The 16,551-nt window shown below is 39.3% G+C and overlaps 1 protein-coding gene across 2 annotated transcripts in view; it reads left to right on the top strand.

Moving 5' to 3' along the window:
• The first annotated feature begins 110 nt into the window (after nt 1-110).
• caln2 (calneuron 2) overlaps nt 111-16,551 on the top strand; it is a 38,756-nt gene continuing 22,315 nt past the window's right edge. Inside the window, exons 1-2 of one of the 2 annotated variants that reach the window (XM_028032621.1) lie at nt 111-954; nt 10,952-11,076. In XM_028032621.1, the coding sequence (XP_027888422.1) occupies nt 10,959-11,076 (118 nt within the window). In that variant the 5' untranslated portion in view covers nt 111-954; nt 10,952-10,958. Of the gene's footprint in view, nt 955-2,420; nt 2,633-10,951; nt 11,077-16,551 lie in introns of those variants that run through there. The other variant, XM_028032622.1, reaches the window with a different exon arrangement.

Genomic DNA, 16,551 nt, shown 5'->3' with positions numbered 1-16,551 from the left:
GTATACATACTGCATGGGTACTGCGGCTGATGTCATTTCCTAAACACCATAATTGGGCATCAATGCCAACATCCAGCTGTGCAGAATGTGCTAAATGAAAACACATAAACGCAACACTCGGTCCGGGGGAGAGAGGAGGTCGGTGCCTCACGGATCCACTTAAACCTTAATTGCTCGGACCTCGCAGTTTCTCTCTCTGCCTCTCGCTTTCACTCTCTCACAGACACACCTGAGAGGAGCTCCCTCTGAGAATCAGCTGCCCCGGTTGGTTCCGATGCGGCCCCTCCTTCATCGGACTGGACCGACATATTAAATGGGTTAAGTCTGTCACCGGGAGCCGCGGGAGATCCCTTCCCTTCAATCCGCCGCTTGGACGATCTGAGCTCCGGGCTCTCTCCTCTGATTCAACAGTGCAGGCTGAATTTTAATCGTGGTTGTGTTTGTAGAAGAAGGAGGACCAGCAGCAGCAGCAGCAGCAGAAGGAGCAGCAGCAGCAGAAGGAGCAGCAGCAGCAGCAGGAGCAGCAGCAGCGCATCTCAGACACACAGACCCGTGGGCGGCTGCGGGTGCGTCCGTCTGGGCAACAACCCCACATCTTCAAGACGTGGCGAGGAGAAGTGGGCTTTAAACGGAAACTAGATTCTGATTAATTCATGTTGGTCGCCAGCGTGTTCACCTAACCAGTTGATATTTTCCTGAACAAGTGTCTGAAAAAAAAAAAGAAAGAAAAGTGAGGGGGGCACATGACACACCGGTGGATTCCCGGAGCCAGGTCCAGCACCGAGACTGAATGAGTCCATCTTCGGCTGTTGGACGGACTCCTCCAGCGGACAGGACGGATGCAATCGGACTAAACACACCTCGGCAGCTCAAATCAGCATCAGCCCCTCGGCCACCGGCGCACTAGCGGAACGGGAGGGGACTCTGACACCGGGGGACCAGCTTCTTTGGCAGGTATGGCTGCGCTGGTCACCTCTGAGTGAAGGTGCTGAAGGTGCTGAAGGTGACTACCCACAGGTCGCTCCTCCTGATGCCCGCAGAGCCGAGCTGGTGGCTACACCTGTTGTGGATGCGTGAAGCGTGCGTGTTATCACTCGCATCTGCACCTTATGCTCGTCTTAATGGCTGACAAACACGATGCGTGTGTCTCTGTGTCCCACTGTTTCAGCGTGTTTCTGGCCATCTCTGCACGGACGCAGGTGTGCGCGGCGCGCGTCAGTACGCGCTGCGTGGGTTTTGATCGATGTGATTAGGTGATTATAGGTCCATCACGAGCCATAAGTGTAATTACAGTGTAATTGTCTCTGCGCGCAGCGGGGTGTGAAGCTCTCCATCATATATCATGCTTGGTGGCTTCATCAGCGGCTCTGATGTTCAGCTTGCAGCAGCTCGGCTCTGATAAATGGAGACTGACTGCAGTCCAAACCTCAACAACACTCACTGTCAACTCCACAGTCTCTGTCACATCCTGGTCACATCTGTCACCTGCCCTGCTCACACTCATCAATGCCACGCAGGAGACAGGACAACTAGTGGACATTTGTCCACCAGGAAACCGAGTTTGTTGGTGCAAGCCAAGCTTTTCCTTTTCTTTTTTTTATGCGTGGGTGGGTGAGAGAAGGAGGGGTTGTTAGTTTATACACACACACACACACACACACACACACACACACATTTGACATGTAGCAGCAGATTGAAGCTTCAAGCTGGGAGGCACCAGCCGTGTTCCCCTTTTCTAGACGCCTCAGACCATGATGTCTGGTCTTTTTTTCTCTCCATCTGGTGAAATCTGTCATTGTCATTTCAGACCACCTGAGAGAAGGTCAGTGATTCACCTTTATCCAGCGCTGCTGCTTCAGCTGATCACCAAGTTTAGTTGCAACAGAGTGAATTGTACTGTTCCACATGGTTTGATTTGAGGTCCAATAGATTTTCAGTAATTACCCGTTTTGTTTCGATAACATTATCACTCAACTTCACAGGCTAAAAACAGGCTAAAAACATCTATTTTCATTTCATTTGTTGCAGCACATTGATGGTTCTATCTGCGTTTCCCTTCTTGGTCGGATCTTCTTGATCCACAGAAGGCTTAAATCAAAACTGATCAACTGGTTTGATTGTTTTTCTGTCAGTCAGCATTCAGAGTTCACTATGTTCCGCATGGCTTAATTTTAGGTCCAATGCTGTTTAGGCTTTATAAGTAGAAACAACCTTAATTTCAATATCTAAGCAAACACAAAACATTACAACATGAACTAACAAGCGCTTTAACTCTGCACTGATCAGGCGTAACATGACCACCTGGAGTTTTGCATCTCAAATACCCCTCACCCATAAAGTCTTGCCCCGTATTAACCCTTTCCACGTGACGTCACTCTCTCCGAAACCCCGCCCACTTCGCCATGACGGACGTCAAAACAACCTACGCACACCTGGTAGCCTAGAATCGCTTTTATTTAGTTGATTTCGCAGTAAAAATGGCCACAGGGTTCTGCACCAACAGACAAGGGTGAAAACCAAACTTGTCAGTTTATTGTATAACTTTTAATGAGGAAAGATGCAGCAGCGGTCAATCATAATGGCCGGCAGCCCTCCGTGTAACCGCGGATTAGCAGCGAACACGATTTACAAGGTAAGAAGATTAACGTTCATACACTTTTTAGGTAAGTATAATTAGAAACATATCAAATGTTGTATTATGGAGAAGGTACGAGTCTAACCATTGGTAACCATGGAAACAATGCCCCAACATGATGTAGCCTAGCATGTATGGAAACAACTGGTTAGCATCTCGTCTTCTGCACGTTTTTAAGGCTTTAAGGGGAAACGCTGCTTATGACACGGTGACAGAAATCATGTGGTGTGAATTCAGGAAAAGTCGGTAAAATTTGGTCAACACGTCAGGAGGGAATAAGTACGGGTCGGTTTCTAAGCTAGCTGATTCAAGCTTCTGTAAATACCGCCGTCTGTGAGGCCCAAGCAGGTGTGTTGCGTTCAAAGACAAATTAGCTTGACTCGAACAAGACGAAGCCACAAATAAACGGACAAAAACAACTTAGGAAAACAACTTCAGTTCAATACTCCGGATCCTCACTTCCGACGTCCATAATGGCGCTTCGAAGGATTTAGTGACGTAGTTGCAAAGGGTCAACATGCCAACAATTTTCTGTAAACTGAAGCAGATTATAAACTGGTTCATATCCAGCAGAGTCACAGTTGGATTGAGGGGATTTGGGAAAAAAACAAATTTCTCTCGACTGTTGAGAGAAATTTACTGATCCAGACTGGAAACATCCCACAAAAAGTGAAATTTTAGAGTCGCTCCAAACCAGTCATTAGATCTGTCACAACAATCAGTAAATCAATTAATCGCAGGATAAATTAAATCAAACTCAATAATTGCCATGATTTATCGGTTTTTTTTCCCTTTCTGCCAAAAACTGGATGACAAAAGTCTTTAGTCTGGTGCTTCAGTCTCAGTTAGCCTTTTGTTTGAAGGACAGTTTTATTTACAGAGACTTTATAATAAATTTTTTATTTGTTGTTTCTGTTGTTTTCTTTATTTATTTGGGATATTTAAAATATCTATGAGTCCATGTTAAATGTTCATCAGAATTTAAAGTTAATTAATCTTTGAGAATGTGTGCTTACATTATTATTTGAACCAATAGCATTATATTACTCAAAAATGCTCCAAAAAAACAACAATATTATTGTTTATCACAATAACCTCTGGAACAATTTATTGCCCACTAAAATTTGTTACCGTGGCGGGCTGACTTCTAATTTAGCCAATGTCAATCTTGTCCTTATGTACTCCTAATATGAGATTTTACAACCCAAAAAATATTTGGGATGACCTTTTGTCTGTGAGAATGTTAACAAGAAAGGAAATTAACACCTCACACATTTTAAAGTCCCTTCATTGGCTACATGTTTCATTCAGGGAGAATTTTAAGACCCTTTCCCCAAACTAAAGCAGAAATTGTTTTATTAGGCACACCAGGTCTTCTGGTTGAATGTTTTAATTATGCCGAAAGATCAGAACTAAAATCTTTTAAAGAGCTCCCAGAAGGCCTGAAGGTGACTGAATGTTTCATTTTTTAGAAAATAAACTGCTGATACATTAAAAAATTTCAGCCATCCTTTAAAATCTAAACTTTTCGCATTTTCTTTTAGTATTTCCATATTGACTGATTGTCTTGTCCGAAATGATGAGCTGTTGCAGCAGCTTATTTCCGGCGTTGGATTGATCTGAGTGACCCAAGCTGAAGTTGCAGCAAGGCGACTGCAGCTCCTCTCCTGAGGAAATGGTTTTAGAAAGCAGCTTGATGGGTTTGAGAAAGACAGCTGAGATCACAGCTGTGCTGTGACTGCCTGGATATGCCCAAGGTGACATCAGCATGGCACACTGACAATGTGTTGTTGTGCAGAAGGGGGAAACCAAGGACACTGGAAATAATTAGATTCCCATTTATCATTTTATTATTGGTTTAAATTCTGTAAATCCAATAAAAAAGCACTTTTATTGTAGGTGGTTTGTTGATGTTGCACATGTCCTCCTTTGATCCATAAATTGACACTCCCTCATTTGTTTGGCTTTGTGGTCTGTGGCAAATGATAAATAACAGCATCGGTGCTTCAACTTATGTTTCATTGTTTTCGTCACTTTGCTAGAGCTCTTATTGGCAAAGACATGCAGAGCAACATACTGTTTTTGTGACCTGTTGATTTAAATATTACAGGATTCAACGTAAACCTGCTTTAAACCTTCAGTGTAGGAAAAGCACAATGTAGTGCATAATTGGGATGCAGCAGAAAAGTAATTAATGTTTTCCAACATTTTTGTAAAACTAAAATCTGAACTCTTTTCAAGCTACTTCCAAAAGTCTTTGGAGTTTGTTTCTACCAGCTTCAGATCTAGAGACTGATGCAAAATTGCTCAGTCAGACAAGATGAAGCACATTTGTGAGCAACATGTTTTTAAGCCACAAATTCTGGCTTTACTATTCTAACATGAACATGTTTTAATCTAAACCAACCTGCAGTTTCAGGGAAAAATGGCTCTTTTAGCTCTACTGAGGATCTTAAAAGATTTGATCCGAAGTGATACAGAAATTGAGAATATGTCTCCTTCCGCCACCATGTTTCCCAGTAGGAATGAAGCATTCAGAGCAATGTGCTCTTATTTGGCAGTTTAAATATAGGCTAAAATATTTAATTTTGATTTCAGCTAAGAGGCGCACTTTTTCATTCTTGGATTTTGACAAGTATTTTCTTCTTTCCACTCTTCCATAAGCCTGATTTAAACATTTCCACAATTTTATTCCTGATCTTTCTCAAGAGTTTCTTCATATCTAAAAATTAGATGCGTATTTATGTATGTTGGGGACATATTGGATGAGAGAACTGGGGGTAGGATTTATTAGTCTTTGTCTACTCCTTTTCAAACTGGACATGGACGTTTTGTTGTTTAGGTTTGATTATTATTATGATGTTTTTTTTGGTTTCTTAATTATTTAGACATTTTTCATCTGAGTCAGTTGCTCTGGTTTTTATTTTTGAATATCAGATAAAAAAAAGCGGCTCCATACAAATGCATGTTATAATTTTATGGTCTTTTTGTTTTTTATTCCTTTTAATCCCAGTTGTGTGAGGAAAGGTTTAACAGGTATTTTTACTTTTGCAAGGTTTTGCATATCAAATGCATGTTGTGCTCAAATGCAGGTCCGGTTTGATTCCTCTATGTTATCCTATTAGTGCTGTCTGGCTGTGATGGCCTGTGGATCTGCAGCTGAAAGAAATCACAGTTCTGACCCCTTTCTGCCATTCTGGTAATGCATTTGTCTCTCTGGGGAATAATATGAGGAATGTGGAAGGGAGAAAGGGCTCATTCTCCCCCTCAAAGCCTGTTCTCAGTCTTTTTTCCTTAATTTGAGCCTCTCCGTTGGGTGTAAATTTGTTCTCACTGCAGGCTGGAAACTGGGCTCCCTGGCGTTCAGGTAACCCCACAGTTCAAACACCGTCAGCCAGCCCACTTTCATTCACTCTCTTCACCCCACTCCCTCCATCCCATCCCACCTATCAACCCGCATACCCGTCTATCTTTACGCCACTCTTCTTCCTACACTCAGGCAATGGAGCTTATCAGATGGAGGCTTTCTGCTAAAGACTGTGTCTGTCAGCTCTGATGTCCATCTCTTTGACAACATTCAGTGATTTCACAAGTTGGTTTAAAAAAATAATCAGAGAATAGAAAGACAGATAACAGGCATTGACAGATAAAGGATAAAGGATACAAATGGGACCGATTTTTGTGATTTTGTGTGTGTGTGTGTGCTGGATTCTGCAGTGGCAGAGTGGGTGTTTTCTGTTCGGGGAACAATTATGAGAACAGATGGACGCTGAAATACCCAATTTACTTTTATGTCATATGTCTAATTAATTTGTCTATTAATTATAATTAATTTGTGCACACTGTTTAATTTAAGGTAGCTGAGTAATTTGGCAATTGCAGCATACTGATGGAAATAATCCACCAGTTTATGTTATTAATTTAGTGTCGAGAAATGGATTCACTACGGATGAAACATATGAAATCTCATATGCGTAAATTTGCAGTTTTCATGCATTTATTTAATTCTTCAGTAGTTATTTCTTAATGTACAGCATAGTTGTGTTTTCAGATGAGAAAAGAATACATGCAAAATAATGAAAAAGCAATGCACATGGTGTGTTGTTAAATATTAATATTTTTGATTAAATGCTATTACTAAATTAGTTGCCAATTATTTCAATAATCGATTAATCCTGATTAATCCAATTCATTGTTTTTACCCTGTAAGAGAGTTTCATTCTTCACAGCTATTACTTCAAAAATAACAAAAAAGTCCAGATTATAGTTTGCAAAAACACTCAGAGACAAAAAGCTTTTAGTCTTTTGAATTATATGTGAAAATATTGAAGCAATATCTCAAGAAATCAGCCAGGAAGTTGAAACTTCTTAAGTATTTATGTCATTTTGAGAAAAGAAAATAAACGTGTGTCTCATCATTTCTGTATTATAGTAAACAGAAAGTTGTGAGTAATATTAACTCAAAAGTGCAGTGTAAATAAAAAAAAATCTGGTTTATTTATTTATTTTTTACAGTAATTGTGTGCTGTTCAAACAGTCACTGTGACTCTTCCCATTGAATTGACGTGTCCAAAATAAAGGTTGGACACATTAATGCTTCTGCAATTAAAGTTATATTTTTATTGCAGCTTTTTGCACATCATTGCCACAGTTGTAAATGATTCACTTACAAATCTATGGTTTGTTTTGGAGTCCTCAGGCTTGAAAAACATTTTACAACTGCAGGTCATTTACCTTTTAACATTTTGAATATGACAAATAAAAAAGACGAAGCTTTTCTTAGGTGAAATAAACATTGCACCCTCTATAACCTGCTAAAACAAAGACATGCACAAAAAAAAACACCCTAAAGGTCACTCAGAAATCTTTGAACTGTTTCTTTTTATCTTGCAATGTAGTCGTTATGTTTGTTTGCACCCTTTTAGAAATTTTAGGAAGATTTTTACCATTTTTATATTGATTCTGATACCTAAATGTGCTTGAACAGTTCAGCCAAACATTATATGTCTGCAAGCACATTTACATAAACATTAAAAAGCAACTGTGGCATAATTTCCTGTTTTTCTAGTTATGTAATCGTTGGTTGGTAGTGACAAACAAAGGCAGAATAGCTGTTGGCATAGATGGTAAAAAAAATCTTACAGCTAAATTCTGCAAAACAGCATAATGCAAAAATGCTGCACAACATAAAACTTAGTAGATACAGTAAGTTGGAAAGGTAGCAGAGCAATAAAAAAAGCAATGTCTGTTTTAGAAAGCAGGCTGAAGTTACAAATTTAACCTAACACAATATACTCAGAGCAAAGGTCTTACTTTAACTTCCACATTGTTTTATAATCGTTTGAGCATCTCATTTTCTTTCCAAAACAAACATGTTGAATGAACATTTTGTAATCAAGACCTGACAGGGGTTTGAACAATTTTGCAGTCAATCGCTCTTCGTCATCTGGCTCAGACATGGAGAAAGTCGCTGCTGAAGCTAATTATGCCAAACTCAGGAGGACCGCTTGGAGAGGGCGGAAAGTCATTAAACCCGCTCCGCTGGCATCAGCAGATGTTTTGAAATGACAGGGAAGACAAAAAAATAAAAGCTGCTTTTTAAATTAAAAACTTTATGCTCACAAAAAACCCTGCAGGAGTCACTTTAGTTTTCATTGAATTGAACAGATGATCTCTGTAACAAGTGCGACAGACTGGCGACCTGTCCAGGGCGACCCCGCCTCTCGCCCGGAACGTTAGCTGGAGATAGACCAGCACCCCTCCTGACCCCACTAGGGACAAGGGTGTTAGAAAATGGATGGATCTTTGTAACAAGAGTGCTCACTCCATGCATTACCTGTGTTGCTTTTTAGGCCCATTTGAATTTTTTCTTTTAAAAATGCACATTTTTCAAGAAAATCTTCCAGCTACCATCATTGTATCATCATCCATGGATGTACTTCTTATTTTATGGGGTGACAAAATGTTTTCTTTTTTTCCAGATTTCAAGAATTTTAGGTGTTTTGGGCAATTTACATGCATTCACAAATCATTGGGCTACAGAGAAGTTTAGTTTTCTTAATTCATGCTATTTATGCTTTGAATTGGTGAATTAGTTTAAAATGCTGCTACTTTCCTGCTTCTCATTTGCAGTTTCCAGATGAGGAACCCAGCAAATTTTTTTTTTTTTTTACAAACCTTTCCCCCACCTTTTTTATGTCTTAAAGAAATCAAAATCACTTTGGAAAAACATCCTGACATAAAGGATCACAATTCATGAATAATAGAGTAAATTTGTCAAGTTAAGCTTAATTGAACTGCTTGTTATTTGAAGCAATTCAATTAAGTTGGTTAAGCTATTTCATTTTTTCTGTGCAATAATGGCTCTTTAGGTCCATTTGAAATTTTTCTTTTAAAAAATTTGCTTTTTTTTCAACAAAATCTTCCAACTGTCATTGTTGTGTCATCATACATGAACTTCTTATTTTATGGGGTGACAAAACGTTTTTTCCAGATTACAAATTTTTTTTAGATATCTTGGTCCATTTGTATGGGCTACAGAAAATCTTAATTTTATTTAATGTTGTTTATGATCCTCATCTGCATTTCTGCTTCTCCAAGAAGAATCCAGCTGCCAGTACGTAAAATATCAAATTGAAAGCCTTAAGTATATTAGTGGATGTGTGTTTCCACCTTCCTGGCAGATGCTTTTGTCTTGAGAAGAGACGCATGTTGCTGTGGTGACCTGAGCGAGTTCAGTGTGCAGGTGAGGCATGTTTAGACGCAGCAGCAGATGGACAGAAGAGCAAATTTCCTCTGAGTTTACGAGCCGTGTACACATTAACACCACTTCTCACACACAGTAGCACACACGGCGCTGTCTGTCACTGTCTCATTGAGAGACTCAGCTTTCACACCTGCTGCCCTTTGCAGATCAGCAGAGCTGACAATCCCACTTTTTGTTTCACGCTCGCTGCAAGTTTGATTCTAAGATCCACACCAAAATTCAGGTCAAAGTCTTCTCTTGCAAGAACATAGAAGCGGCTGTTTTAGTTACCGTAGATATGCCCACTTCCATCCCTGTCCTGGCTCCTTCGGGATTTCTTTCTACCCCTTACCTCAAAATCTAAACTTAGGATGAATGTGACATGAAGCATATCACCAAAATGTCAGACTGTGACACGTGGAGCAGGACAGAGCTGACAAATCAAAGAAGGGCTGCTCTGATCATGCAGCAGCTGCTGCAGCTGTGGCGTACTGTCACCAGGCCTGAGGTCTCATGTCGAGGTGTCTGGTGGTGGGATTGTCCTGCGGGACGGGGAGTCTACGGGTTTGACAGGGACAGTTAGAAGAAACAACAGCTGACGAGATTTTCTCCTCCGTTGAACAAGAAGCAGTACAAGGAGGAGAAAGGGAGCCTGAGAGATGTTTCTGAAAACTAACTCAATGTTTGACACTAAGCTGCAACCTTTACAATCTAAGGAGCCATTTTGCTCTGAGGACGGCCAAATAAAATTCACTAAGGCTGCAAATGTCACATGACTTTTTGAAAAAAGACCATTTTTAAATAGAACACCCAAAAATTGTACAAAGTAAAAAGTAGCTGTCCAAGAAATTACTCAAAATTAAAAAAGTCTCTGGTAAAATGTCTACTCAAGTAACTGAGTACCTGAAGAAATTATCAATCGTTTAATATTTACAAATTACATAATCAGATGGACCAAAATGTAAAGTTAAGTGAAAATTTTGGACAGAAATGACAATAATTCATATTGGTAACAAAAAATAACAAAATCGGGCAAAAGAAAATTTTTCCAAATCAGTTTCTTTCAATAGAAAATGTAGAAAAAAAGATTGTTTTTGTAATTATCTTAATTTAAAAGTTGTATTTTTGTCCTAATTTGTTTAATTTATTCTTGAACTGTGGTCAGGGGGCCTAAAGTCTAAGAAAGCACTACAATGCCTTCAAAATTATAAATTATTATTATTATAAATATTATACAGTATGGGGGAATTTTCCTGCCATAATTGGAGAGCACACATTTTCAGTCTGAAAGCAGGATTTCTAAACTTTTACTATTTGTGCTTACATTTCAGTTTGAAAGCTGGACTTCATGTCTTTCTTCTCAAAATTTGTAATGCTTGTACCCAAAACTTCTGCTGTCTTTCAGATATTCACTGTGCTTTCTCAAACCGTCCTCCTGGTGCTCAAAACTTGTCTCTGCTCAGATCAAATCTCCGCCTGCAGACCTCTCTGTTCGCATATGGCAGAAAAATTCCCCCATAATACAGTCACATGTAACATTTCTGAACAACAACAGTGGATTTGCTTTGCAGGGAAAAGATGCCATTCCACCATGTGCGGGCAGGCCTGCTCTATCCGGACAACTACCTGAGCAGCTCCCTGACCGAGGGCAGTGAAGCCTTCCAGCTCACCAGCCTCTCCACTGAGGAGCTGGGAGGTGAGTGTGCCAACCCAGCAGCAGAGGAGGAGGAGGAGGAGGAATGTGTGGATGCAGAACAAAGTGTGAGGTACAGACAATTAATGGGTCGCTGGTGGAACAATGCAGTTACAACACTCCAATTCTCTAGAGGTGAAGATTTTCCATTTAACCATTCTGTCAGAGCTTGACTAGATGCATTGGTTTCCAATTATGGAGCTTAGGAAATAAAATCAGTCAGACGACTCAGAAGGAAGTGGAGCTTGACAGAACACTAGTGTATCTATGGTGGTACCCTAATTAGTTTCCCATTCATATTTTATCTTGCGTGAAAATTTATGTCACCAGTCCCCACAAAGGTTGGTTTGGATGTAATAAATATTACGGCAGAGTAACTGCGAACATCAATAATCGGCGCTAAAGTGGAGCTATTTGCTCTGTACTTAACCAACCAAAAATGACTTCCGGGGCTTTATTTCTTATGGTTCTTGCCGTTTGTGTACAATCAGTCACAGTGACGTTAAACTCAACAAAGCCAATTTTGATTTACTGTGGAGCTCAGCGTCGTCTCTAAAATTAGGTCAAATGGTGCAACAAGCACACACTGGCTCACAAGCAGGCTGCAAACAAACCTTAAGGTTTGCTAGAAAACAGTTGAGTAAAATTAAAGCTGAGTGTGGATATAGACATCCAGCACAAAATGAAGACGGACTCTCTGGTTCTGCTTTGATTAACGTTTCCTGCAGGCGTTGATTGGCCTCACAGTTTGACTCTGCTTGAGCATTACATACAACTGCATCATTACATTGACATTCAGCATTAATATCACATAAAGTTGTAGCTGATGAGAAGACTTGATGGTGTTTTCTGTAATGGCTCTCTGTGATTACGTTGGTGAGTGGTTAATAATTACAATAATTAATGGCCTAGTTATAACATTTTGTTTTTAGAAAAAACAAGTCGTAGTTTGTCTTAAAATCAGTTTGATTGGAGATCCGCTGTTCATTTTGTGCTTCTTGATCAAAACAAAGAGTTGCAGCAGGCAGTGAGTGTTTCTGTTAGGGCGCTGCTCAAACAGCTAATCCTGCCACAGAGTGAGGACTGAGCATGAAAGTGTGTCTGGCTGTTTGTTGTTTGTGTTCATACACGAAGCCCTGCCGCAGTTTGAATGAACGCTCTCTGTGCTTTGCTATGAAGTACTTTGTTGTACAAATCTTTTAATCCAGTGTCCCTGTTGCATGAATTGACTCAGCCCAGTCTGCAGAGACATTTTTTCTGCACCGAAAGCCAAACTGCACCACTGACTCAAATGTGTCATCATGACTGGTCTGTTTTCAGGGGCCCTGGTCATGTGGGAAACTTCATTCCGAAATGTTCGCTTTGAATTTTTCTGCATCTTTTCTGTCACAACCACAAACATCGGTGTATTTCATTTGTTTTTACACCAAGTCCCACATACTGTGAGGTGAAAGGAGACATTTTTTCATAAGAACCTGAAATGCGTTTTTTATTCAGCCACTATAATCACTTCTACATTTATATGCACCAGCTTTGAAAAACTACAGATTAAATTTTTTGTCTCGTCACAGCTTACGGGTTGGTTCACGTCTGGAGTTTGACTAGGCCATTTTAACACATGAATATGCATTGATCTATACCAGTCTGTTGTAGCACCATTATTCTGTCTCCACCATGTTTCACTGCAAGTCTTGATGATGCACATGGTCAGTTTTCTGCTATACAGACTATTTTTCAGGAAGTTCAAATTAAGTTAAACAGAACTTTTAAATTTAAATTTAAACAGAACTTTTCATGCAACCATAACTTTCCATTTGCCATTTTTTATTAGCTATTTGTAGTTACACTAAAATTAAACTCTGTCTGTTTGTTTGGTTTATTACTTTTAGATATTGTGTAGTACTCATTACCTTAGATCAAGATTTAGCTTCAAACTTTTAATATTGGAGTAAGATCTAAAGAAACTCCTGTTAGTTTACAAATCTAGAACAAACTTAAAAAGTACCATCTACTTTATAGAACCAAACATGGAGAACCAACATCTAGTTTTATCAGAACAATAATCCATAGAAACCCCTACTAGTTTATAAATGATGGACTACTTATTCTTGTTAAACATGGGAAACCAATATGTAGCTCTACACTTTTACATTTTTGTATTTCTTTTGGTTTGTTGTTTTCTTTGTATTTTCTTCTAATTTATATAAAGCACTTTGAATTGCCTTGTTGCTGAAAATGTGCTATGTAAATAAAATGACCTTACCTAAACTGCACACAGTCTGACTTTTTACTAATTAGTTGACTTCTGCAGACATATGTTTGCACTTGTTTTAATTTAGGAGAATCAGAGTAAATGAGGCAGTGCAGATTCACGGTTATGCAACAGTTTGTGTTTGTTTACCTCACAAAGTCCCGATTAAAAACATTGCAGTTTGTGGTTGTGAAGTAACAAAATGCACAAAACGAGAAGATAAAAGTTTTCTTTTTGCAAAGAACTGCATGAACTGCATTCAGTTTCTTAAACTCTAAGGTGAAGCTGCAGTGAGCCAGAGATCCTGAGTAAACAACAAGTTTGTTTGATGTGGACAAAATATCCAGGCTGGAAGCTGCTGCCTGCATATGAAACGTCTAATCCCACTTCAGAGAGATTCAGAAGTTTCTCGCAGGTTTATCTGTTTGTATAGACAGATGAATTGTTAGTAATGCCTTGAACGAACCGCCTCAAACCTTTTCTGTACTTTTAAAGCATCTCTGCTTTTCATATGTGAACATGTGTAGACCTGGGGGCTTCCTTTCCAACACCCAACCATTGGTAGAGGCTGCAATCTAACACACCCATGCGCACCCCCGCGAGCACACACACACACACACCCACACACACACACACACACACACACCCCACACACACTGTAGAGCAACACATCAGGGACCAGGTCATTTGTACCCTATTGAAAACGTGGTTCCCTCTGTTGGGCTGCATACAAATGGATCTCAGTGTGTTCTGGGAGGCTGCACACTCGGCCTCGTTCGGAGCGCCTCACCTTGGCTGTGATTCTCACCCTTTGAAGAAAGCCAAAAAAACAAAAACGAGAGGCGGCAGCATGGAGGACAAGTCCAGTTATGAGCAGTGGGGGATATTTACAAGCTGCGACTGAAATTCAGCTTTACGCTCCAACATTCAGACAGACAGAAAAATAGATAAATGGACTGAACTTATATAGTGCTTTTCCAGTCATTTTGGCTACTCAAAGCACTTTACACTAGAGTCACATTCACAAACACATTTATACACTGATACGCAGATTGGTAGGCAATTTGGGTTGCATGCTAATCATGTGGCAGGAGGAAGCTGGAATCGAACCTACAACCTTCCAATCAAAAGACAATTACTCTACCACAGAGCCACAGTCAGATGGACAGACATGTAATTTTTATCGTGAAATAAGGCATAGGATCTTATTTTCAGAAAGTCATATTGATGAAAAAGTGTTTGTAGTTGTTGTTTATTTCATTCATAATAAGATATTTTTCTTCTATCATGAGTGAAATAATCTCCAAGTGGAACAAGAATTTTTTCTTCAATATAAAGAATTATTGACTTAAAACAATCTCCTATATCTTCACAAAAAGTCACTTATAAGTTAGTTTTGTCTCATTTAAAATAAAGAGATATTTGCACTAGAAACTAGACTGATAATACTAGTTGAGATTTTGTGTCTTTGCAGTGATTGACAGGTTATATGTTGCAAATTGTGGCCATTCTGTGAGAATGCTCGGAGTGTTTCTGCTGCACAAACACACTCATTCCCTCTGGGTTGTGTGCATTTAATCACAACTTCTTGTTAGGAAGAATCCTCATTTTGCGTGGGAACACGGAGTCGGAAGCGCTCTTGGCAGAGATGGTGGTGATTGTTCTTTGTGGAGGCCTCTCGGGGTTTGTAAGACATGGCAAGTATAAAAAAGATGCGAGGGAGACAAGAAAAGGGACTTAGACAGGCAGTGGGGAGGAGAGAAGGAAGGAGTTGACTCTCACCTTGGTTTGTCTGTGAGAAAATCTCCTGCACTTACAGGTGATGGGGAAGCCACTTATCTACTCCAGGGAAGCACCTTTCATCTCCATACAGACCTGCTAAAATCCAGCAGTCACTAATTAGCATGTGGTAGTTTGTCTCTGTGACACATTAAAGTTTTGAATTAAATGTCATAAAGGTGATAGAACATGTTCTTTTTGCACAATAAGACTGGTGCATTGGCTTATGTTTTAGTTTGTGGGTTATTTATGGCTCATAGGCTTTTATTTGTATTTTATTCTGGTGGTAACCTGCCTGAATAGCTTCTGTTGGGTTTAGTTAATTCTAGTTTAAGTCTTTTTATTTTCTATCAGTTTATTTTACTCCTTGCTAATCAGGTTTTTTTCATGCCACCCCATGTCTAGTTTTAGCTCTGATTACCAGTTTTTTCTTGTACTTGTACCTGTGTTTTACTTTTCTTAGTTACACTTTTTGTGTATTTGTATTTATTTTCTTAAATGGTTTCCTTTTGGTTCCAGTTCCTCAGTCCAGCAATCAAACCCACTGACCCCACCTTTCTTGTGTTTCCCCAACTTTGTAATGCCACTCACCTGTCTCATTTGCTATTTAGGTTCTTTTAGGTTTTTATTTTTGGAGAAAATGAATCTATCTAATGCCACACTTCAGCAGTTGTCTCCAATCTAGCTCTCCAAAACCCACCATGACAGTTATGAGATGAAATTATGAGACAGACTATGGTGAAGATAACTGATCACTTATCAGAAAGAAATGCAAGGGAAAACAATGAGAGTCAAAACAACCAGTCATAAAACTGAGTTCCCCTTTTCTGCTTCCACAGGGAATAAGAGGAATGTAGCAGTCGTTATTAATTATGTGCTCTTTATAAAAACATCAGTCTAGGCAGTTTGCTGGTCCAAATCATTCATGTGTAAGCTAACACAATGCCAAGAAGTGAAAACATCTTAAATAACTTTAGAGACGCAATTGTGGCTGCCAATCAATCAATATGTTCAAGCTACTTGAAGTTTGGACATATTCATATGTGAAAATCATTTCAGACCGAACATTAGAATGAATAAGTTCAGATATAGATACTGAAAGTAGTTCAACAAGAACCACAGCAGATGCTTTGTTTTATAACTCAGTACAAAATGGCTGCAATATGACAAACATTAGTAGAGAAAAAATAAATAAACTTGAGTATGTAAGACTTTCTAAAGATTTGATTTGATTCTCTTCTATAGTTTTCAATTCAGTTCAGTTTTCTGATGTTGATTCACTACAAATGTAATTTAAAGGAACCTTATGAGACAAACAGGTCAAATTCATGTCATCATGACGTCCCTGACATTTATTAAGACTCTTTATGATAATGCAGTTTAAGTAAATTTACAATGCCAGTTGGTATTAAGTTGTCTGAGGATCAGATTTGGTCATCTATTTTGTA

The sequence above is a fragment of the Xiphophorus couchianus genome, chromosome 11 (genome assembly GCF_001444195.1).
Source record: "Xiphophorus couchianus chromosome 11, X_couchianus-1.0, whole genome shotgun sequence".
NCBI classification, from domain to species: domain Eukaryota; kingdom Metazoa; phylum Chordata; class Actinopteri; order Cyprinodontiformes; family Poeciliidae; genus Xiphophorus; species Xiphophorus couchianus.
Note: the sequence above shows the minus strand (reverse complement) of the source record. Positions and strands in the feature narration are given on the sequence as shown.